Source organism: Lentinus tigrinus, assembly GCF_003813185.1.
Source record: "Lentinus tigrinus ALCF2SS1-7 unplaced genomic scaffold L226scaffold_6, whole genome shotgun sequence".
NCBI lineage: Eukaryota > Fungi > Basidiomycota > Agaricomycetes > Polyporales > Polyporaceae > Lentinus > Lentinus tigrinus.
Window position 1 is genome coordinate 1,561,171 of NW_027137915.1, and position 21,167 is coordinate 1,582,337.

General features: G+C 55.0%; 8 protein-coding genes and 1 non-coding gene across 9 annotated transcripts; 4 read left to right on the plus strand and 5 right to left on the minus strand.

Moving 5' to 3' along the window:
• Positions 1-3,048: 3,048 nt before the first annotated feature.
• On the minus strand, positions 3,049-3,153 carry L226DRAFT_t66. Its single transcript has one exon. It is a non-coding gene; the product is annotated as a tRNA-Arg (tRNA).
• A 290-nt stretch (positions 3,154-3,443) lies between these two features.
• On the minus strand, positions 3,444-5,851 carry L226DRAFT_458753 (glycoside hydrolase; the record flags this gene model as incomplete). Its single annotated transcript, XM_067675463.1, has 14 exons — positions 3,444-3,690; positions 3,741-3,921; positions 3,982-4,145; positions 4,207-4,223; positions 4,283-4,441; positions 4,510-4,683; positions 4,742-4,815; positions 4,876-4,942; positions 5,000-5,142; positions 5,202-5,279; positions 5,334-5,382; positions 5,443-5,477; positions 5,536-5,692; positions 5,765-5,851. 14 exons carry the CDS (start codon positions 5,849-5,851, stop codon positions 3,444-3,446), a joined length of 1,632 nt encoding a protein of 543 aa, XP_067538525.1.
• Positions 5,852-6,935: 1,084 nt separating this feature from the next.
• On the plus strand, positions 6,936-9,779 carry L226DRAFT_551685 (CK1/CK1 protein kinase). The gene is made up of 5 exons (XM_067682834.1): positions 6,936-7,161; positions 7,217-7,500; positions 7,645-7,879; positions 8,270-8,595; positions 8,693-9,779. Exons 1-5 carry the CDS (start codon positions 7,080-7,082, stop codon positions 9,461-9,463), a joined length of 1,698 nt encoding a protein of 565 aa, XP_067538526.1. The 5' UTR covers positions 6,936-7,079; the 3' UTR covers positions 9,464-9,779.
• Positions 9,780-10,541: 762 nt separating this feature from the next.
• On the minus strand, positions 10,542-11,102 carry L226DRAFT_532709 (uncharacterized protein; the record flags this gene model as incomplete). The annotated part of the gene is made up of 1 exon (XM_067680315.1): positions 10,542-11,102. A coding segment is annotated over exon 1 (458 nt), but the record flags the coding sequence as incomplete, so codon positions are not given.
• A 574-nt stretch (positions 11,103-11,676) lies between these two features.
• On the plus strand, positions 11,677-13,423 carry L226DRAFT_521435 (uncharacterized protein; the record flags this gene model as incomplete). The annotated part of the gene is made up of 7 exons (XM_067678700.1): positions 11,677-11,771; positions 11,830-11,874; positions 11,938-12,192; positions 12,323-12,563; positions 12,620-12,689; positions 12,745-12,901; positions 12,958-13,423. 7 exons carry the CDS (start codon positions 11,677-11,679, stop codon positions 13,421-13,423), a joined length of 1,329 nt encoding a protein of 442 aa, XP_067538528.1.
• Positions 13,424-13,624: 201 nt separating this feature from the next.
• Positions 13,625-14,313, minus strand: L226DRAFT_337493 (uncharacterized protein). Its single transcript, XM_067674049.1, has 2 exons — positions 13,990-14,313; positions 13,625-13,935 (listed from the first exon to the last, which is right to left on the minus strand). Exons 1-2 carry the CDS (start codon positions 14,211-14,213, stop codon positions 13,716-13,718), a joined length of 444 nt encoding a protein of 147 aa, XP_067538529.1. The 5' UTR covers positions 14,214-14,313; the 3' UTR covers positions 13,625-13,715.
• On the minus strand, positions 13,990-15,183 carry L226DRAFT_504493 (40S ribosomal protein eS19). The gene is made up of 3 exons (XM_067677986.1): positions 15,098-15,183; positions 14,891-15,033; positions 13,990-14,722 (listed from the first exon to the last, which is right to left on the minus strand). Exons 1-3 carry the CDS (start codon positions 15,118-15,120, stop codon positions 14,415-14,417), a joined length of 474 nt encoding a protein of 157 aa, XP_067538530.1. The 5' UTR covers positions 15,121-15,183; the 3' UTR covers positions 13,990-14,414.
• A 934-nt stretch (positions 15,184-16,117) lies between these two features.
• On the plus strand, positions 16,118-17,646 carry L226DRAFT_568935 (uncharacterized protein; the record flags this gene model as incomplete). The annotated part of the gene is made up of 2 exons (XM_067684229.1): positions 16,118-17,254; positions 17,323-17,646. The coding sequence occupies 2 exons, from the start codon at positions 16,118-16,120 to the stop codon at positions 17,644-17,646; spliced, it is 1,461 nt and encodes a 486-aa protein (XP_067538531.1).
• Positions 17,647-18,555: 909 nt separating this feature from the next.
• On the plus strand, positions 18,556-21,143 carry L226DRAFT_532714 (uncharacterized protein). Its single transcript, XM_067680316.1, has 20 exons — positions 18,556-18,885; positions 18,949-19,027; positions 19,087-19,100; positions 19,171-19,269; positions 19,333-19,342; positions 19,406-19,423; positions 19,482-19,507; positions 19,559-19,584; positions 19,639-19,670; positions 19,731-19,755; positions 19,814-19,825; positions 19,884-19,899; positions 19,954-20,002; positions 20,062-20,159; positions 20,214-20,279; positions 20,340-20,425; positions 20,488-20,512; positions 20,574-20,748; positions 20,798-20,848; positions 20,905-21,143. The coding sequence occupies exons 1-20, from the start codon at positions 18,632-18,634 to the stop codon at positions 20,908-20,910; spliced, it is 1,167 nt and encodes a 388-aa protein (XP_067538532.1). The 5' UTR covers positions 18,556-18,631; the 3' UTR covers positions 20,911-21,143.
• The last annotated feature ends 24 nt before the right edge of the window (positions 21,144-21,167 follow it).

Here is a 21,167-nt window from a genome sequence, read left to right on the forward strand (position 1 = left end):
CACGGCACCGCACGCACGCATATACACGAACGCAAGCACGCATTGCATCTTCTGTTTTAATTAGTTTTCTGTACCTTACTCACGCACCCGCCGCGGCGCGCGCCGGCCATACACGCTTACCGGCGCCGCGAGGCGGGATGGCCCCTGTCGCCTTTTTACCATACTTTGCACTGTGCCTGATGGTTTTTTTTGTTGGTTATCGAGTCGTATGACGCTGTGAGATCTGTTTTGTCGCTGTTGTCTGCGTTCGCGCTGGATCCCCACCACCTCCTTTTTATCACAGGGCTTTTTCGTTCATTAGGGTCAACTGTTGTTGCATTCTCGCACGAATCGCATCGCACCTCATCGTCTACTACACTCGCTCGCCCGTCCAGTCCACGCACATATTCCCACCCCCAGCATCGCAGATATACATGTTCGCTTCCCGCTTGCTTTCCACACACACTCGACGTACACACACTCACGCATATACACATTGAGTTTCTTTTCTACCCACCCTCGTTCGTCGCCCTCCCCGCCCCGTGACGCTTGACGCTTGTTGTTGACCACCTGTTACCTGTAGCAATAGTAGATCCCCCTCTCGCATGCATACAACACTGTAATACCTCGCATCTCATGGCATTATACACGACGCGCCGGTGTGCGCTGGGCTTGCATTTACAGACCGCCACTACCCCGGTCTTCTCGGTGACGGTCACTTTCGCCTCGTCCCTCTTTCCGACGCCACACGGAGCATGCAGGTTCTCGATCACGATCGAGTCCACTCTCGCAACGTCGCGGACGACAAACATGGCCCGGCGCGGTTGCTCGCACGTCCGTTCTTTTCGCCCTGAACAGGCACAGACGGCCGACGACCGTGTGGTTCCTGAAACAAAAAAATGTCAACGACACGAGGAGCTCTGTCGCGCAAGGCGGCCTCCTTTCGAGAAATATCGCGGCGTACAGGATCGTCCGTGAGTCGGTGTTTTCGGGTAAGCACTAGCTGGCCAATGGTTTAGCGTTTCTGTGGCGGCCCGCTGACCAAGCTCTCCTGCGTTCAAGATACTCCGTTCGCTCTCATAGCGGGGTCATGAGATGTCTCACTCAGTGTGTAGTTATTGAAGTCTCGACCCTTCCTGTGCAATCGCGATTCGGCGGGAGCCGATGGAGGGACCGAGACAAAACGATCAATATTCTAGGCCCCACTAACGTTGGTGGCAGTGCTGACAAGAATGAATGCCGCGAACAAGTCGGAGGGGCCGGCGTTCCGACCCGCGCCGAGTCGAAACTCCGAGTCGAGGGACGGTGCTGAGTGACTGGTACTTTCTGCATCCAGCGAGTGCGTTCATGTCCTCGGACGTAGAGCGTAATACGTATACGAGGCTGATTGGACAACGTGTTCGAGCAATATGTGCTATTTGAAAACCAGTCGCCAAAACCTGGAGTGACCGTGTATGAGTCAGTAGTGGTCAGCGACCTTTCATGCCGCAGTCTTCATGAATCAACGGGATTGTCGTCGAAATTCCGAATCCCAATGACGACAACTTTGCAGCTACTGGAGCATCATTCAGCCAGTTCGTGTTGGCATTGAGGATTACTCAGAAGACCAATCTCTGAAGGCCAGTAGCTTTCCGGGCTTTACCAGAGTGAGCTTAGTACTCCCTTCCGGACTGTTCGAGTATCAGTTGACGATGCGCATACTGGATAGGCTCGATGCTGGCGACGGTAGGATGCGCTTGGTCCCAGGTCGAGTCGTAACCACTGGCAATCAGGACAACCGATGGCCGTCATACAGTACAGCTCGAGACCGCCCCCCGCAACGCCATTAAGTACTTGAATGTTATACATTGTTTCCACGTCCCTCGTACCCACTTCAGGCTCTTGTGCGCGGAGAGCTCTTCCGAGACCAGCTCCTCATCAACGTTCAACGTACGTCGTACGACTTGCGTGCCATGGGCACCCTGATTTTGTTCCTGACATGGACGATGGACGATCTCCTGCACGGACGCCTTCTTCCGGCGACGAAGTGCCACACTGCCAGACAAGCGCTGATGCATTGTCAAGAACAAATATTGCTGACACACTCTCTTTCTATACGTTGTAGGCATGCCTCCGTGCTGCAGTAGGCCCTGACTACTCTATTCTGAATGAACCACAACGTAGATCGTTCTTATGTGGAGTTTCGACGTTAGCCCGAGCCGCTTAGACTTCCGCTGAATCCGTGTGGTAATTACTTACCGTCCGTCATGATATAGCACCGCGCCAATCGGTAAGTAAGTATTCAGCTCAGCACGGTCGGTGTAAGTATGCGGGCATCCCGAGTCAGCGTCAGCCAAGTTGAACCAACCTGCTTCCTACACCCCACCACTACACCATGTCCGCCAGTCGTACCACGATCAAGGTGTGTTGGATATTATTCTGAATCTATGCAGCTACTCATGTTCATGGCTGGGTAGAACACCGGCCGGTCGAGGTATACCCCTTACCGCCATTCCCCGCGGTCTTCCACTGTGGCTACGCCAATTGTGCCCACCTCAACGACGAGCAGAACCTGTCGTGATGTCTGTCTAGAAATCATCAAAAAACAACTTCCCGACTTCGAACCCCGTAACGAATTCGACATCATCACGTTAGCGTCGTCGAAATATAAAGGAGCTCGAGCCGACCTGAATGCATGGTTGGACCACATGTTGGCTGTGTGCTGCCATGCGCAATGGAGGGCGCCGTGAACAAAATCGAGGCAGTACTCCCGTGACTCCAGACGGCCAGGGAAGAGACGGATGGAATAGGGGCTTTTGGGAATAGGGCGAAGGAATACGTTCCGCTCCATTCCTCGGGGCTTAAGCTGTTACAGTGACTGTAAGTGACGCACGCGCATACTACTAACAACAGGAGCACATACCCCTGTTATGTTGTTGGACGGCCGGTCCAGGGTAGGCCGCATCCGCTCCAAGACACTCGGACGGGCTTCCGAAGTGGACTTACCAGAGTTCGTTGACGCGTGAGTGGAGGGTGAGTGGGGGCTTGGTAAACTCGCCATTGTTATGCCGGCAAAAAGGTATAGTCACGTGACCACCGCAGGGGTCGAACCTGCAATCTCCTGATCATCCGCGTCTTGCAGGTTCACCACCTGCGACATCGTAGTCAGACGCGTTGCCATTACGCCAGGCGGCCATATGATTCACATTCTTCGCTATCATCATTTGCAGCATCTTGTGGTACTCGATCACTGTAGACTAAGTAGTCATTAATCTCAGTCATGTTCATGGAATTCAAGAGTGCTAAGAGAACATTTCATCATGATCGTCATAAGCGTTAGGATGTGCTACAACACAGGTGGAAGAGCTCGTGAGGAATAGCGATACAACACCAGGAAACAAAAGATAACACGAAGACCGAAACCCAAAACATACCACCTGGACCCATTACTCTCTAAGCTTCGATCATATGCCACAGTCATACAATCAAACATGTCGGCGGAATCTGAAAAGCTTTGGTTCTTCGCTTTCCTTCTCGGCGGGAACGAAGCTCGAGTTCCCGGAAGGTTCAGTGAACCTAAGCTCGTCGTCGCGTCGGGAGTGGCCCTGGTTTGCCGCGTACCATGTCAACGTCGTGACCCCGACAGGGAAAGTATACGTCGCCTGCTGGCCGCGGAACTCGATTGTCGCAGTGACAGAGGTGGGGTCCCACGAGCCATTGGTAGAGTCGTCCCTTTATGTCAGTGTCAGCCATCGAGTGCCGCGCGACACAGGTTTACGCACCAGTTGAGGACGACCAAGCTGTACCGTAGCCAGTCGGCCGAGTTCGTGCGCGCAGTCACAAATGCGGTGACACGCAGTGCCCAGGCTGATTCGCCACTGACGGAGACCCCGATGCGCTTGCCAAAGGGGCCGTTCGTGTCCTTAGGCAGGATCGCCTTCGACGCCTGTGCCATCACGTAGACTGCAAAATCAAGCCTGAGGTTAGTCGCGGCCATCGAGGCGACGGGGCGCAAGAACTGACACTCTTGGTTGTAGCTATAGCTGCCGTCACTGTTGATGGTGACGACGGGACGACAGGGCGTGCCACAGCTGTCCGTGCCGGGGAGCTTGGGGTTACCGTTCCCATCCAGCGCGAGGGTCCACATCATACCGCTCGAGGCGTAGTGCTCTGCGGCACCAACGAAGCTATCAAGTGATGATATCAGTACTGTGTCAGAACGAGCTATCGCCGTTGAAGGAAGCATACATGTTGTCCATGTACCACTGGGGGGATGGTCAATCAGCATTGGGTCATTGAAAGCCGGTTGGACTAGGATGCAAACCTTGATGTCAGTCCACCAGTCCGTGCCATACACCCCCGAGCACTCGGTGAAGTAGATCTCCTTGTTCGGGTACGCGCTGTGGAACGAGTCCTGCTGCGAGACCGAGCCCTGGTAGCAATGGAACGCGACTCCCGCGAATGAGCTCGATGCATCGTTCATCTGCACGAACGGGACAGCGATCAACCACGTTCCTCGTATTCGAGATTGCGAGAGACACCAGTACGCACCAAAGTGACAGGATAAGCACCAGCGTCAATCCAGTTGTGATCGTACCCAATGAGGCGGGTGCTCGAGAAGCCGTTCGAGTCCATCAACGAGCGCAGTGTCTTGCCGATCTGCGCCTCCTGGTCTGCGCTGATGAGACAGGTCGGATACGTCGAGTCGTTGTTCTCGGGCTCGTTCTGCGGGTTGATAGTTGTCAGCAAGGCGGGATTAGATTGGTAATAGAAGAGGATATACCTGGATGCCGATCGCATACGCCGTGACTCCCTTGTTCTTGAACCCCTGGAGAGCCTTGAGGAGGTACTTCGCGTCTGTGGAAGTGAAACATGTGTGATCAGCGAGGCAGAGCGAGCGGGGCATGTCGTACGTACACACGGTGGAGTAGGAGGAGTCGAAGCTACCACCCTTCATCGTGCCGCTGTCTTTCATCCACCCGGGCTGCGGAGGCCGTAAACCGATGCGTGCGGGAAATATGGAGTCGGCGCCAGCACTTACTGGAGACCATGGCAGCAAGTGAACCTTCAAGTAGGGGTTGATCGCCTGGATATCCTTGAGCACCGAGAACAGATATGGCGGGGCATTATCGATGTTGAAATTGTTGAGCGAAGTGTCCCCAGAGACGTCATCGAAGCTGTACACTATCGGTTCCCGCATGATTAAGCCAATCAACCTTCCTCGACGTGAATGCGACACTCACCACTGGAAGAGAAGTCGGAGGCTCCGAGAGGTACGCGAAGGTATGACAGGCCCGCAGTTCCTGTAGAACTGTCGGTGGCTGTACTAGATATCAGCCCGGGAAGATCGCATCTATTGAGTAGTTGGTACGTACGGTTGAACAGCGAATTCAGGATCGAGTTGTAGTTGCCCGAGTTCTGGCCCTGCCCGCAACACAACCATCAGCCTCGGTCTTTCGAGCTACTGTGCACCGTAGCACATACCTTGAGCGTGTTCAGGAGTTGTGCCGATGTGTCGGCTATAGAAAGACGTTAGCAGATGTTGTTTGCTGAGAATACCCGAGCAGTGGCACGCACTGAGAGTTGCGCCATATCCGGCCATGCTCTGAAGGACTGTCGTATCATCGATCGAGATGTCGGCCGCACCAGTACTACCAGGGGAGACGAAGTTTATCGGGTTCGGCGATAAGTTCGTGTACGTGAACAGCTTGGTGCGATCCCAAGTCGTCGACCACTGCCGGTGGAAGGAAAAGAAGCGCGCGTGAGTATCGATAACCGGAGAGAACACACAGAAAAGAGAACGCACGACATCGAAAATTTGCTGGGCGACAACGACAACGGGGGCGGCAGTAAGGGCTGCTGCGCTCGCAGCCAAGACCGCCAGGCGGACCATTGTGTTGAGGCCTTTGAGAGGGAGGGGAGGGTGCGACCCGGGAGGGACAGCCCGGTGTGGCTGACAGTGCGGCGAATTTTATATCAATCCGCTCATGGAGACAAGCTCCAGCACGGCTGGGGACAACTGTCAGACGCGCCGCAGAGACGAGCGTAGCGACGGGAGAACCGATAGGCCGGAAGTAGGGAGGATCCAGGCGCTCCTGCACCGGATGGGTACGCATGCAGACACGCTGCATCTGAATGGTCGGCCATTGGGTGAGCAGCATGGAGGGCCGATTGTTGGCCGAGAAATTGTACGGACTATTCAAGGGCTAGTTGCACGTATGACCATCTGACGGGCGCGACCATATGCCATCTAGAAGGCCACAATGCATCGGGCGGGTCCAGGTATTGAACATCTTCGTCGGCGGGGAATTAGGCCTTCAGGAGATAACTGGACCGAGGATGTAGTTGTGTCTAGACATCTCCTGGAACGAGCCAATAGGCCCTAATCGCTGTGATTCATTATGCACGAGAGCTGAGTAGCTGTAGGGATCAGGTCAGCGGAAGGTGTCTCTGAGCCATTCTTTGTGCCACGAATTTGACGTCTTGCATTGAGGAGAGACGTCCAGGGGAGAGATACGACACTACGAGGCGATTGGATTTTGTTTGATGGTTGTCATGAGCTATGGTGAGCAATCCTCCCTCAGAAAGACAGGCAAGGCCGAGGGCATGGTTGACCTCGTTAAAGTCCAGCCCGTTGATTGCCACCGGTGGAACGTTGCTTCGGCGTTCTAGTCTGAGCAACACGAGGCAGTCAGATGAGGAACACGGGCGGGATTGCGTTGTCAGTTAAGCGCGGAAGCTCGTGCTCGCAAAGTGCGCCGTCGCCGTCGCTTTCATTGAAAAGCACAAGGCGATGGTGGGAGAAAGCATGGATAGGAACAAGCTGGGAACAAGCTACGCAAGGCTCGGACAAAGGACGTGGCGGAGCAAGCCACGCGAGCGCCACGCGGGACAAACACGACGCCCACGTGACCGCGAGACCGCTTGTTCGACTTGACGCGACAGCTCGAAGCGTGTTCGGCCACAGCGATTCCGGACCCCTCCACGCACACCCCCTCCACGCTTCGAACACACACCCAAACAGATCTACACAGACACGATAACACTGCGATAAGTGGCCATAGATCGAGACCTACACATAACCACCACATCCTCCCCTACACCCAAACTATCCATCCTCGATGACAGATCAAAGTCGACTCTCATATCCCAAGCTCATCGCCAACTACCTGGTGGGCCAGAAACTCGGGGCAGGCTTTTCTGGTAAGTTTCCTGTATACGATGTCTACGAAATATGTTCACCCAAACTTCGATGAAGGTGCCATCTTCATCGCTCGGAACATCCATACAAATCATGAGGTCGCTCTCAAATTGCAACCTATCAATGAACCGTGTCCAACAAACAAGTACGAACGCGCATTTTATCCCGTATTACAAGGCGGCAAGGGCTTGCCTACGCTCTGGGCCGCTGGTCAGGAGGGCCCTTGGGACTACCTCGCCATCGACCTGCTCGGCCGGAGCCTCGACTCAATACACCGCGAACTGATGATGAAGCAGGACGTCTGGGACCTCCGGAGTGTATGTAGTATAGCTGTACAAGTGGTCAGTCCCCTGGTTCCTCCTCTCTCCCCCATTCCCCATCCGCCCTACAGCAAGACGCGGGTTTTTGACTCTTCCTATATTCTTTGGCGTGTCAAAAGGCAGAGAGGTTGACGCACATTCGCATCTATGCTTCATGGTTCAAAGATCGACAGATTGCGAACGATGCACACCCGCGGCATCCTCCACAGGGACATTCAGCTGGGCAATTGCGTACTTGGGCCTGCCCACAAGACGCAGACCATCTACATGATTGACTTCGGCTTCTCAAAATTCTTTATCGACCCAAATACGAAGCGGCACATACCGGATAGCAAGGAGCCCCGCGACTTCATTGGCAACTACTGGTTCTCGTCGGTCCGGGTGCATTGTAGAAACCGAGGTATGTTGGCCCTCCTTCCGTCGTGGATTGTCACAGCAAGGCCTTGTGGTGGCTTTGTTTGAAGGCGACGAGGGCGCTCTCGTACACCATCTATGATGTTCATGGTGTCCGCCTTTCACCTTTTGGTTTATGTTCCCCCATATGTTCATCATTCAGCCGCCACCCCAGAGTATGTGGTGGGCTGACGGTGGGGTATAATTGTGCCAAACTAAGATTGCCTGCCGTAACCTCTCTTCTATCTCGTTGTTCTGCCCTTTCGTGATGGGGACAGGTTGTCTATAGCGCTTGAATTGTGGAAACGATTGCACGCCCTTCCGGAGGAGCTTCCTTCGCTTCAGCTTCTTGCGCCTAGCTGCGGCATCAATACTTACTCTTGCTTATTCATCATAGTGCCGTCACGGAGAGACGACATGGAGGCTCTCGCGCTCATGCTCATACACCTACTCACCCCCGGCGGACTGAGCTGGACCCGCAACGGCGTACCCAAGACGGACGAGGCGCACGACGTCCTCATGCGCGAGAAGCGATTGGCGCGCCCAGAGGATCTATGCCGGGGCCTACCGCCGATCTTCGAGGAGTTCTTGCGCGATTGCCGTAGACTCAACTTTAACCAGCGACCCGACTACGAGCGGTGGCTAGAAGACTTCTACGAGCTCGCGAACGAGCATGGGTACGAGGACATCGACCGCTTCATCTGGCCGTCACCATACCCAGCGGTAAGTGGCATACTTTGGGCAGACATCTGCGGTTCTGATGATATTATTCTCCTGTCCGCGGGAATGTTCTACACTATGCCGTGATCTCACGATCCAGCCGACCTACCGTGTCACCGCCGCACCCAAGCCCATGGCTCGGAGAGACTCGGGTTCAAGCGAGCTCGAAGGCGTTCTCAACGGCATCGCAGATATGCATCTGGGCGGCGGATTCGGCGACCGACAAGTGCTCGGGGAACGGCCGAACCTCGTCAACCGTGACTCGCCCGCTCCAGCAAAGGACGACGCCAAAGGCAAAGGCAAGGGCAAGCCGCCCGCCAAGGCCGACGTCATCGACCTCACGACGAGCAGCGATGAAGAGAACGCGAACACACGGGCCGGCACGGCAGCGGGAGTGCGGCTCACGAAGGCGGCGCACCTCGCGCAGCTGGCGCGCGAGATCAACGCGGCGGCGGACAACAGGGCGCTTGCGCAGCTCGTGCGCGACTTCGTGCTGGTGATGCAGGAGAACCGGTCGAAGATGCTCACGAAAGAGGGTTTCGCGGTGCTCGACGCGCTGCACAAGCAGCTCGGGGACCCGAGCGTGTTCGTCGCTCCGTTGCGGACGACGCGTGTGCGCGCGAGCCATGGCGCCGGGTCGCAGAACGAGAACAGCTCGGGGGCGGGGGCCGAGCGCGAGACGCGCCAGGGGAAAATGAACAAACTCTGGCGGCTCGCCATGGACGTGCGCGGGGCGGGGAGCAACGCGCAGCTGGCGAAGCTCGTGGCCGAGTTTGGGGCGGTGATCAATAGGAGCAGCGGGCGGACGGTCACGAAGGACGGGTTTGGGTTCTTGAATGGGCTTGCGGCGCGCATTGAGGCGTTGTCGTGAGTGTGTTCTGGAGCCCTGCCGGCTGGTGGTATAGAGGGGTTACAGTAGAGCTGCCCTGGACATGATGGACGCTGAGCGGTCATTTAGCTATTGCTGTGAGATATAGTATTGTAGTGTTTTGTGTTTTGCCTTGTACATCTTGTATGCATCTATCTACTGGAGTCGTTTGGGAAATGCTTCGCAGCATAGTAAGGGCGGAAGAAGTGCGTGCCCGCTCGTTGTATAGGGTCCGCCTGGGAGCCCAGAAGAATGAGTAGTAACGTATGTAAGTACCGTACACCGGTTGATCCTAGGAGAACGAGGAGCACTCGTCTCGTCTCGTACACATCCCACCTCGACCCTGTGAGTGCGAAGCCACACATGACCCACATCCAGCATGCAATCCTTGCACTGTTGCAGATACTCGTGACAAGGGTCCCCAACGTCGATATCGCCGCAAACTTCACAAGACGGAAACCGATGCACATACCGGTGCGCATTGCGGACGCCCACGCCCACTCCCCCGTCCTGGAGCGGAAGGAGGGCTTCCGTCCAAGGCCGGCCTTTCATCTGCGCGATGCTTCTGGCTCCGATAGACGTTTCGCTACCCCATATACCAGTGCTGCTCTGCGCTGCTAGCTGCAGTTATCTCTCCAATGCGATACGCATGACCTACGGGAGTCCGGGACGATCGGAGACGTCAATCATGAATGGGCCAAGTGTGATTGGGGCGTTCCGGCTCATGAGAACGATGCGCACCCAGTTCTCGCAGGATGATTGAGGTGACATCGGAGATGGGGAAGAAGACCACAAATATGTCTGGGGGACTAACGGAGATGTGCATTGAAATATTCATGAAGCGAGAGAAGCTCAAGTAGGGTGCGTGCCTAATTTACTGCGTACGTATACCGCCGGTTCTTGGGAACCCGATGCCGTTTGACAGGTATATCGTGACGGCGTCTTCGTGGGGATCCAGTGGACATGGATGGGCATGGTGGAACTTCTGTCTATGTGACGTTTCCCCGGTGGGCATCTATGCGCGCGCTCGGCTTTATTGCTGGCGGCTGAAGGCGGCTGGAAGCGCGCTCGCCTGGGGTAAGCGGCAATGGATCTATTAGCCTGCAGCAGACAACGATGAAAGGGACGATATGTATGCCTGTACAGTACTTATCTAGAGTCTGAGTACGTCAAAGCAGCAGTGAATGGCTGGGTTTGTGCAGGCAATGCACGGTCGTGGAAGAGGACAAGGTTGGGGGCGTGCATAGAACTCGAGAAAATGAGGACATGGACGGTTCGAAGGGGGTGCTGCCGTGGCACGTTTATGTGCATGTCAAGCAAGGTCAGGCATGAGACCGACAGCACGTTCGATCCAGGGCAGCGATGATCGAGCGCTAGTAGACAACGCGGGGCTTGGCGGAGCGTATCTCCCTGTGCTATCTCCTCTTCCTCCACCGTCGCGTTGCGACCGCTTGATGATAATTCATGCGATGGGTTGAGGGCCCGACGCTGAGGTCCTGAGGGGCAGGAGGGACAAAGGGAAGATTGACATGCCACGCACCAGACGCGGATACATACATAGTCGGACGACATCCTCGAGCGCCGAAACACATCTGCCACATCACCATGCATTGCAACGACAATGCCGGAGACAAGGAACGAGCAGATCTTGGGATGTCCGTCGATTGTTGCCCCGGCGAAAGTCCAACGGGGTGACGGCGCGACGTGCTGCGTGCAGGGTCCTCGGTCGGCAGCAGGCCGAGGAACGGAACAGCGTTCTTTGCAGAGTTCCTAAATAGCTTCCCAGGACTTTGTCGCGCGCGGCGTTGGGGTGCAGGCGGGCGCAAGGGATATAAGCTGGGATTCGGAATGTGTCGCTGTGTAGCTTGCCGAGGGACGGGGGAGGAAGGCAGTCTGGGCGTGGCCAGATAGCAGCAGACAGCCCTGGACCAGCGTCGAGCAAAAAAGTTGCGGAAAGTGGGGAGAGGACGTGTCGAGCCGAATCGAGGGAAAATGATTGGGATGGCGGCGTTGGCGTTGAATGACCCCAACCGGACGTGAAGGCGGCTCCCCCGGAAAACCCCGCGCCTAACCGATCCCCCATAAAAAGTCGGCTATGTCGCCTCTCCTCCTCGCCTCTCTTTCCTCTCTCCTCTCTAGACTCAGTGTCCCTAGACCGCCGCGGCCCCCTCCCGGCTCTGACCCTGCCTGTCTTTTCCAAGGCCTCTTCGCCCAAAATGTCGACAAAGGCTGCGTCCGCAAGGACCACCGTCGAGCAGACCCCCTTCGTGATCCCGGACTTGCCAATCAAGGATCTCCTCTCCGCGATTCCGTGAGTCCATCCACCTCCACACGCCCCATAGCTCGTGTTGAACCCCGACGGCGCACAGGGCGCACTGCCATAAGCGGTCTGCCATCCGCTCCGGGAGCTACATGTGAGTGCTCTTTTCTACGCGTCATTGACGTGTCATCGCGCGTCATGCTCATTTTACTCCTAGAGTGATGGATGTCGCGATCATTGGCGCCATCTGGAAGGCCACCACTCTCCTCGACGCGTTCATCGCCCCTGAGAACATCGCGCTCCCCCACCCTTACCTCTACCCTGCTGCGCGCTTTGTCCTCTGGGCGTTCTACACCTTCTTTGTCGGTCTCTTCGCAACCGGCCTCTGGGTCATTGCCCACGAATGCGGACACCAGGCTTTCTCTGAGAGCAAGACCATCAACAACGCCGTCGGCTGGGTCCTTCACTCCGCGTAAGTAATAAAGTTTGCTCTGTGGGCGCCTTCGCGTCTCCCACTTTTGCTATGAGCGTGTAACTGACATGTGATTATTGCTCTTGCCGCGATTGCGATTGAATTCGCTCTCTGCCCTCTCCGAAACTAGGCTGGGTGTGCCTTACCACGCGTGGCGGATCACCCATGCTCAGCACCATGCCGCGACCGGCCACATGACCCAGGACCAGGTTTTCGTCCCCCGGACCCGTTCTGAGCTTGGCCTTCCCGAGTTTGACCCGTCTAAGGAGGATCTTGCTGGCTCCAGCGTAACGGAGGAGGTCAAGAGGGAGCTCTGGGAGGCCCTTGGCGACTCTCCCATTGGCGCCGTCTACGGTTCTATGCGTTACCTTGTGCGTATCTTTCGTCATGGGATCGTAACCGCATACTGACTTAATTATGTGAATAGCTCGGTGGCTGGCCGGCATACATTATCCGCAACGCATCGGGTCAACTCCGCTACCCTGAGGGTACTAGCCGTACGTCCAATCGAATTCTTCCTGTTCGTCATGATTGGTTAAGCATCTTCCGAAGACTTCAACCCCTCCGCGGTGATGTTCCGCCCCCACCAGCGTGGTCAGATCATCATCTCCAACATCGGTATCATGCTTTGGCTTGGTGCTATCGGCGTGGCTATCAATCACTTCGGTTTCTTGGAGGTCTTCCGCACCTATCTCGTTCCCTACCTCTGGTACGTCATCTCTTCTTCAGTAAGTGGCATGCAGATCTCTAACACCATGGTCCCAGGGTGAACCACTGGCTCGTCCTCATCACTTTCCTCCAACATACCGACCCACTCCTGCCCCACTACCGTGCCTCTGAGTTCACCTTCCCTCGTGGTGCGCTCGCGACCCTCGACCGCAACCTCCTCGGTGACCTCGGCAGCGTCATGGGATGGCTCGGTGCCTTCGCGACCCACGGTATCTCTGAGACGCACGTCCTCCACCACGTCTCCAGCAAGATTCCCCACTACCACGCATGGGAGGCTACCGATGCTCTCCGCAAGCGCCTTGCGCAGAACGGCATTCACCTCCGTGGGCGCCCTGGAGGCTGGGCTGAGGTCTACCGTGTGTTCAAGGAGTGCAAGTTCGTTGAGGATGAGGGCGACATCCTGTTCTACAAGAATGCGCACGGTCTCGCGGCGACGCGCCCCATCTACACGGACAACTCTGCGAGTGACTCGGGTATCGAGATCCTCGACAAGGACGCGTAAATATACGCGTTCCTCCGTTGTGTCGTCCATCTCCCCTCTCACTCGCATTGCTATCACCGCTGTAGTTTGTCGCATTTACCATTCGCCCTCCCCACTCTGGTTCACCCTCTGCCTGACACGACCCCATTCACGCTAACTGTCACGCATTACTCTGATAAATCGCTCTCTCGCCCTGTTCAACTTCTTCACGATTGGAGTAACCGCGCCCTGGTGGATGCAGTCAATCTGCGAGCAGTCCTGCGGATAATGGGGTTGTACGACGTAGAATGAGATAGAAGTTACGGTTCTTAGGTTAGAGAGCGCAATAATGATTCGGAAGTAAAGGAAACATTCGTGCGGAAGTACCTTTGTTGTCGTCACCACATTCCCGTTGATTTTTCCGCGTCCTGCCATTGGGCTGGGCGCTATGTATCCGCCGCACGGGAACACTACGAAGATATGACCATTTTCTGTTCCGGGAAATGCCTTGGACATGATTAGTCCAGATGTTGAGTTGTCTGTAGGTTTTCTGGCTAGCCTTGCTTTCACATCCCTAGAGGGCATACGTGATGGTTATCGTTACTCACTTGGAAGGAGAGTATATACTGATATAGAGTTTCGTTTCGACTCTTGACAGTCGGAAACGATGCCTTCTTCGCAGTGTCCGGACGATGTGTGGGCGAGCGAGCGAATTGGCAGCTGAGAGCGGTCTTTGGAAGGCATCCCATCTCACACACGATGTAAACGCCAAAGAAAAATGCCATGGAAGAGTTACAGAGTACTGCCTAGATTTTGGGATGGCATGTAGCATACGTCGTGACCGCCTCGATGGTCGTCCTGCAGCAAGGGCTTGGGGTGTGCGGGGAGATGATTCATACAACAAACAGCATTGCAACGTGGAAGCGAGAGGGAGAGTGCCCAGACCAACAAGGCGCGAACCGAGCGCGCGCGATCACCAACAACCCACACTCCTGGAGACGGGATGGCGGGGATGACGGGCGAGACGAGACGTCTACTCCTCGTCCTCCTCCTCCTCTTCCTCCTCCTCGTCCTCCTCCTCGTCGCGGGCAGCCTCGACGACGGCGGTGGCGATACGGTCGAGGTCACGCTGGCCGTCCTGGGAGATGCGGCGGCCGCCGTTGTCGGTCTGCTCGAGGACACCGATCTTCTCGAGCGACTGGCAGATCTTGCGCTGCACGGACGCGGAGCTGTCGGCGTGGTGCGAGGGGCGGTTGCCGCGCCGCTTGGCACCGCCGTGCAGCTTCGTCAGGGCGCCGATGCCAACGTCTTTCCGGAGGTAGATGTGTCTTGCGACGGCAGCTGAGAGGCGAAGTACGTCGGTTCCGGAAGTGGATAGCGATGGTGAAGGGATAGGAAGATTCGTGGAAGAACAGAATTCAAGGATTCACGGTCAAAGGTTGGGGGTAGGAAAATTTTGGTGAAAGTCAGAGATCGATACAAATCGCAGAAGTCACAGAGAATACGGACCTGCGCGGACGTAGTACCAGTCGGGGTCATAAGGGGCGAGCTCCTTGAAGGAGCCGGTCTTGACGAGGTCGACCCAAGTCGGCACCTCGAGCTTGCCCGAACGCTTGAGGTGGGATGCGTATGCAGAGATGAAGGCCTCCGCGCTGTTTCACACCAACACACGTTCAGCCATAGATTTCTTGTACGACCAGAGGCAAAATAACGCACCTGATGTCTCGTACGCCCGGCATTTTGTGTGGTGGGGAAGAAGAAGAGAGATTACCTTGAGGACCGGCGGGAGAGCGGCGGGCGCGTCGTTGGCGGCGGTGTGTGGATTGAGGCGAGAGCGGCAAAATTGAGTTCGAAGCCAGACAGCCGTTCTGTGCAGTTCTGTGCTTAGTCAGCAGCCCCTCCATCGAGGCGCCCGTCGAGCTTCCTCTGTTTTTGTCTCTTTCCATGGCCCGGTATACAGCATTTAGAGTATCTCGTGGGTTCAACACAATCGTGCATATTCGATGCTCTTTCTGTGTTATGTAGCTGCCGCATGAATATCTAAATCTGTACTTACAATCGTTTCACGAAGGGAGCCTGGGCAGGAGCCTGGTACATGTAGGAGAGCTGCTGTATAATAATAATGTCTCTACGTAGCACAGCCGCCACATGTAACATCGTGCTCGACACTTTTCGTGCTGTACCCACGAGAATTGAAACACCATTTCAGTGTCACTTCTGCGCTTTCCCTCAGATTACCGTGCCATATTACTTCTCGTCAGTCAAGGTGCAATTCCTCCCAACATCAAGGCTCTTGAACGGTGACCAACCCTTTCAGCTTGCTCTACTGTGAGTCTAAAGGCTGACGACAATCGTACATAGATGCCCTTGTTTCTCTCTATCCCCCAGACAGGATCATGCGAGGCTCGCGGATCTTCGAACCTGAGACGCTCGGCCTGCTGCGAAACCTTCTAAGTTTACTTGACGCAGGAACGGCAGTGCCTCATGACTGTTTCTCATCTGCTTGAGCCCACGAGCTTCACGCTTCACCCCTCTAGGTATGCAGCTGGGACCTTTGCGGCGCGGTGACGTCCCCATGCGGTGTCCCGACCACGATACTGCAGCAGTGAGTGTCATGAAGAATAGTGACGTCCAACCTGATCCCTCACGGAGCCCTAGGATACAGCAGTGTCTCGTGAAAGAATCGATAATTCAAACATCTTGACCGCGTTGAACACGGACGTACACCTCCATGTCATGTCCTTCCTGCCCGCCGTCAACCTCTCGTCCCTTCTCCGGACTTGCCGGCACTTCCTCGAGATTGGGACCCCCTCTCTATGTCTACAGGCTGGAAATGAGCCAATCGAGAGTGCGCAACATACCCTTTCCTTCCGCGACTTCCTGCGTGTCGGTACTCCGGAGTCGCGAGACTCGCATGTCGTGAGTCTGTGGTTTCGTCTCCCCGAACGATCGGGTTTCGACACCAGGACAAGCACCTCACAACGCCCGGAACACTGGAATGCTGTCCTCACTATCCTCTACAATTGCCGAGGATTGCGCAGTCTGCGGATCGATACCTGGGACATCCGCATTGATCCAATCATCGTCCTGAACGCTGCCCTGACCTCGCTGAAGTCTCTTGAGGATCTCTCGATCGCGCTCACGCCAGACCTGGCAGAAGAACTTCTAAGGCTCTCACTCATTGGACTGCGTCGACTGTCGATCCAATGGCCAAAGTCAGAGCGATCGCTCGACTTGCGACGCACTATCCTTTGGAGCATCCGGCCCCTCGCTAAGACACTCGTGGAACTCAACAATGTCATTCCCCGCGATGTCAAAACAAGGTTCTCGTTGGTGCACACGCTTGGATTGGCGATGGATCGTAGCGCAACCCTTATTCACGATGCTGTCCGCACGTTTCCAAACGTCACCCGCCTCACCCTGCACTCCGCACACCATCATCGGTGCCATTGGGATCGGGAAGGACCAGCAGAGGACAACGCGTATAGGAAAGAGAACAAATCTCGTTGGTCCTTGGACTACCCCCGCGCTTGGCCATCCCTCACTGCTATGTGGGCGGAGGACTTGTGCGGGGCGTACTGCCTGGGCATGGTCCGCTCCGTTCGGGCTATGTCGCTTCCCTTGACCCTCGACTCGAGGTTCTACATGCTCCCGACCATCGTGGCAGAAATGCAACCGAGGTTCCTCGAGCTTCGGGTCGACCTAGACGATCCCAGGATCTGTACCGGTATCCTGGACCGTCTACGGATGCCGAATTGGAGTTGGCTCTCAGATCCAGCGAATGCGTCGCTGTCGCACTTGACGTTGGTTATGGAAGGCCTGGATCGCGTACCGGTGTATGCAACGTATCACACCGAGGCGAAGCTCGTACTTGTGAGTTGATCCTCCTTCCGATTGCCGTTCGAAATTGACTGGCAGCTGTCACTATGTAACGCGTGCAGGAGGGTTTCGCTCTAGCCCTGCGCAACGCTTTTCTCACGCACTTGCTCCTGCGGTACCCAGGCCGCCAGGATGTAGAGGCCATCTCCGCTGATGCGCTGCTGTGCGTGACTAGACTAGCGAAAGCATCGCCGACCTTGTGCTGGATCGGCGTGGAAACCATCGCCGCAGGATTGCTTTGTTGGGATGTGTCGCGCACACAGGTTGCAGGCGAGACAGATCAAGACCAAGCAATGGATACGACTTTGGTCAAGATGCACGGAGAAATGGGTGCTAGAGTCCTTGAGCGAGAAGGCATAGACCAGTTCAGATACGTGAGGTTGTGAGGGACTCCATCAGCAAGTTGGTGGCCGATCAAGCCTATGTACGTACTTTCGTTGTTGACGTCTGGATTTCATTTTGCCTGCATCGTCACCCAACCCGAAGGAGTACGCCTCTGTCCAGGGAGCTTTTATTGCGCTAGTACGTTGTACGAAAAGGGCCATGTCATGCCAAACAAACTAACATCTCGTCGTAGGTTGTTGTTTCTTTTAAGGCTAGGTCAGCTGTAGTACTATTTCTCCGATTTACATGCTGACCTCGTACGCGGTATAGTTTTAGTTTATAGGGCACGCAGGAGTAAGCAAACTTATGTGGCTGCAGGTGGATGAGCCTCCTGTCACGACACACGAGCCTGCCAGATCATCATGATGCCGGGCGGTTTGTCCTCGAATAAGCATCTGGTGAAGTCTCCCCTTCTCCAAATTGGCAATTGCGCAGGATAGGATGCTATTGACACACCGCTGTGAAGGTGAGGGTACCTCACGGACAGCATTCTGCTTTATTTCATCTAGGGAAGATCAAATTCGCATAGTGGGCATGAAGGCCGTGCGCGCCAGTCGCCTACTCTCTCATGCGGCCAGACTGTGTATTGATTCCACATATTTCGTCGCGGTTCAGACATAAGAACAATAAATAGCATAGGCTGTTCATGATGAACACTGACTGCGCTATATGTTTTTCAGGTTCGTAACACCTTTCTGCGGGGATTGCGGGTAATACCAGTGAGTGGCATGCCGTCATCTACAAGCCCATATCTTATATCTCCCGCTTAGTCCCATGACACAGCCTATGACATGTCCACGCCGTGGAAGATATGCGCCCCAGAAGCTGACCGCAGTCGCAATCACCGATGGGCTCTGGCCATGACTTCTAATATAAGACGCGATCCAGTTCAGAGGAGACGAGAGGCGTTCGCTCCTCGCCCGTCCTTGTCCCGCTGAACGTCCCTTATCAGCACTACTATCGACCTCTTCTGAATTCACTCTGACGATGACCGACGTGATTGTTACCGGGGCGATCTCTACGATCGCTGGGACCGCGCTCGCCGCTGGCACTAGTGTTGCTTCAAGCTTTGCTAGTGCTAGTGCTACTGCGTCGGCAGCGAGCTCGCAACCCATTTACCAAGGATCGGGTAGCCCCAGTAATCCCTCGGCGGACCTTATTTACGCCTTCCTCATAGCGTTCGCCGACATGTTTTATGCGGCATTGGGGGCTTTGGAGATTGGCTTGGTGCTGGCTGCAATGTGAGTTCGTCTCCTGTAGCGGAGGCATATGTCGTATCTTCTAAAACCAGCGTACGTCAATAGCACATTCGGCGTTATGGCAACGAAAGCGATTAGTTATTTCCGAGGTAACTCATCGGACGGGGCTTTGGTGAAGACGACAGTGAGTGCGATGTATCCACAGGAAAGAATTGCATCTCATTGGCGATTTGATGACCTCAGGTTGCTGTTATGGTGTAAGTACACATGCGTCGGTCGCCGAGTTGCAAAGGGAGCATGTCGCTGACAACGATGGGTTACCGCTAGGCTGATCAACGTCATACAAATGGTTGCGACTATCCATGGCACGTACACGATTGTGATCGTCAACTTCGGTAGCCTCAACGACTTTGTTTCACCGGCAAAGCATGTGTCACTTCTGCTGCTACCGCTGGATCTTTGCTTACCTCTGCATGTTTGTCTACACAGGAGTATCATGGTAGGGTTCAAATTCGCCTTCTATCAGCATGAGAGCAACACGCTCAAGTAACACAACTTTTAGCCTCAGATCCTGTTCACGGTGCGTCCGCGATGATCTACGTTGGACTTATATCCAACCTGACTGTGTTCTCGTCCAGACCCTCACGGGATGCATCGCTCAAGCGTAAGTCAACATCATCCTGCCGTTATCTACCCTTGCTGAACTGTATCATAGATTCTTTGCCTTCAAACTTCATGCCAGTGAGTGGGAGTCCGAAGTTGGTGTCACCAGCGACATCTAACATTCTCGGGAAGTCAAGCGTCAGCTCTGGTTCACGATGCTCATCGTAAGTTGCGATTCCGACGCAGAAGTTCACAATGGTTGATGAAAGTTGTTCATCTTGCAGCTGTTCTTTACGGTCGTGCAACTCGGTGAGTCCGGTTTCTTTCGACACACGAGTCGCTGCAACTCATCCTATTTAAATGACAGCAATCAGCATTTGTGAGTTGATCTCATGCGTTTATGTATGTCGTGTTGCGCATCTCATCCGAGTGATCAGACGCTTTCGTAGTGCTGTAAGTTCTCGAGATGCATTCCAACAAAGTGTCCTGCGTACTAAACCGATCCAGGCTTACTGTGAACAACTTGTCGCTTCTCATATTCGATATGGGCGATTGGGTGGGTCCTCTGCTCGTCATCATCTGTCGTATGGAGATTCATTCATATGATCTCTGCAGTGGCCTATGATTGCGACCTACTCGATCTCACTGCCAGTCAACATCGTCATCGCGGCTGTTGCGTACGTCTGGATGCAGAAGCCGTATGTGCTTTCGAAGTGCGTTAAGATGATCTCGCGGTATACGTAGATGGGCTGAGGCAATCTGTCCAGGCATGGAAGGACGACGTTCATGAGTGAGCTCGAGTACTGGACTGTCAAGAGCTTGTTCTTCTGCGGGTGAGTCCATCTGATGAATCAATCACTGGCAATGGAATGCTGAGATAACGTTTATCGCAGATTGGTCTCTCTGTACAATGCCATCACGGTTGGGATTGGCATGGGTAACATGCTCTGGATGGCTGGTACATTCGTCCTCGGGAACCGTACGTCGATCTTCAAGGCCGTGTTGTTCTTGCGGATCGCTGACATGATGTGGTTCATCTAGTGTATACTATCAGCGTGCTTTTGACGTGAGTATCGAGCAACCGTTGCCGCCGCCGCTTGAGCTTGGTTCTTAACATTGTTTCCCAGCTTGGACTCTCGCATGCTTGCAATCCCTGTTGCCGCCAGTCCGAGTCCCCGTGCCATCCCGCAGGTTGCCCTCTCCGACCGGGCTTCGGCGACTACCCTGACTGACGACATGGCTACATGGGAGGACATGGTGAAGTCTCAGGCTATTCAAGCATCTCTGACCACTGCTACAAAGGTCCGTCTTCCTCGAGATACTAAGTCTAGTCCGCTAATGTGACCGATAGGAGGCCGACTTGCCTGCGTACGCTACCGGATACCACGTCAACGACGGCGCGGTGAGCCCAGCGGTGTCACTTTCCCGCCGAGTGCAGTATGCTGACTTCCTATGCAGGTTTAAACCGAGCTACGGCTCGCCCCCAACGGTACCGCCAGCTAACGGCCACGCGCTCTCTAGATGTCTGCTATGTCGCTTCACGTCGTCACGGACTACTGTATGCATATCCTTCGGACACTTTACTACTAAAAGCTGTAAATAAATCACTTACGAATGGAACGTCTCACGAGTTGTTATGTATGTATCTCTGTCAAGAGTGCCCGTAGCTGTCCGCAAATATAATGCGCGCAGTACAACCGGGACGGTGTGCACTCCAGGGA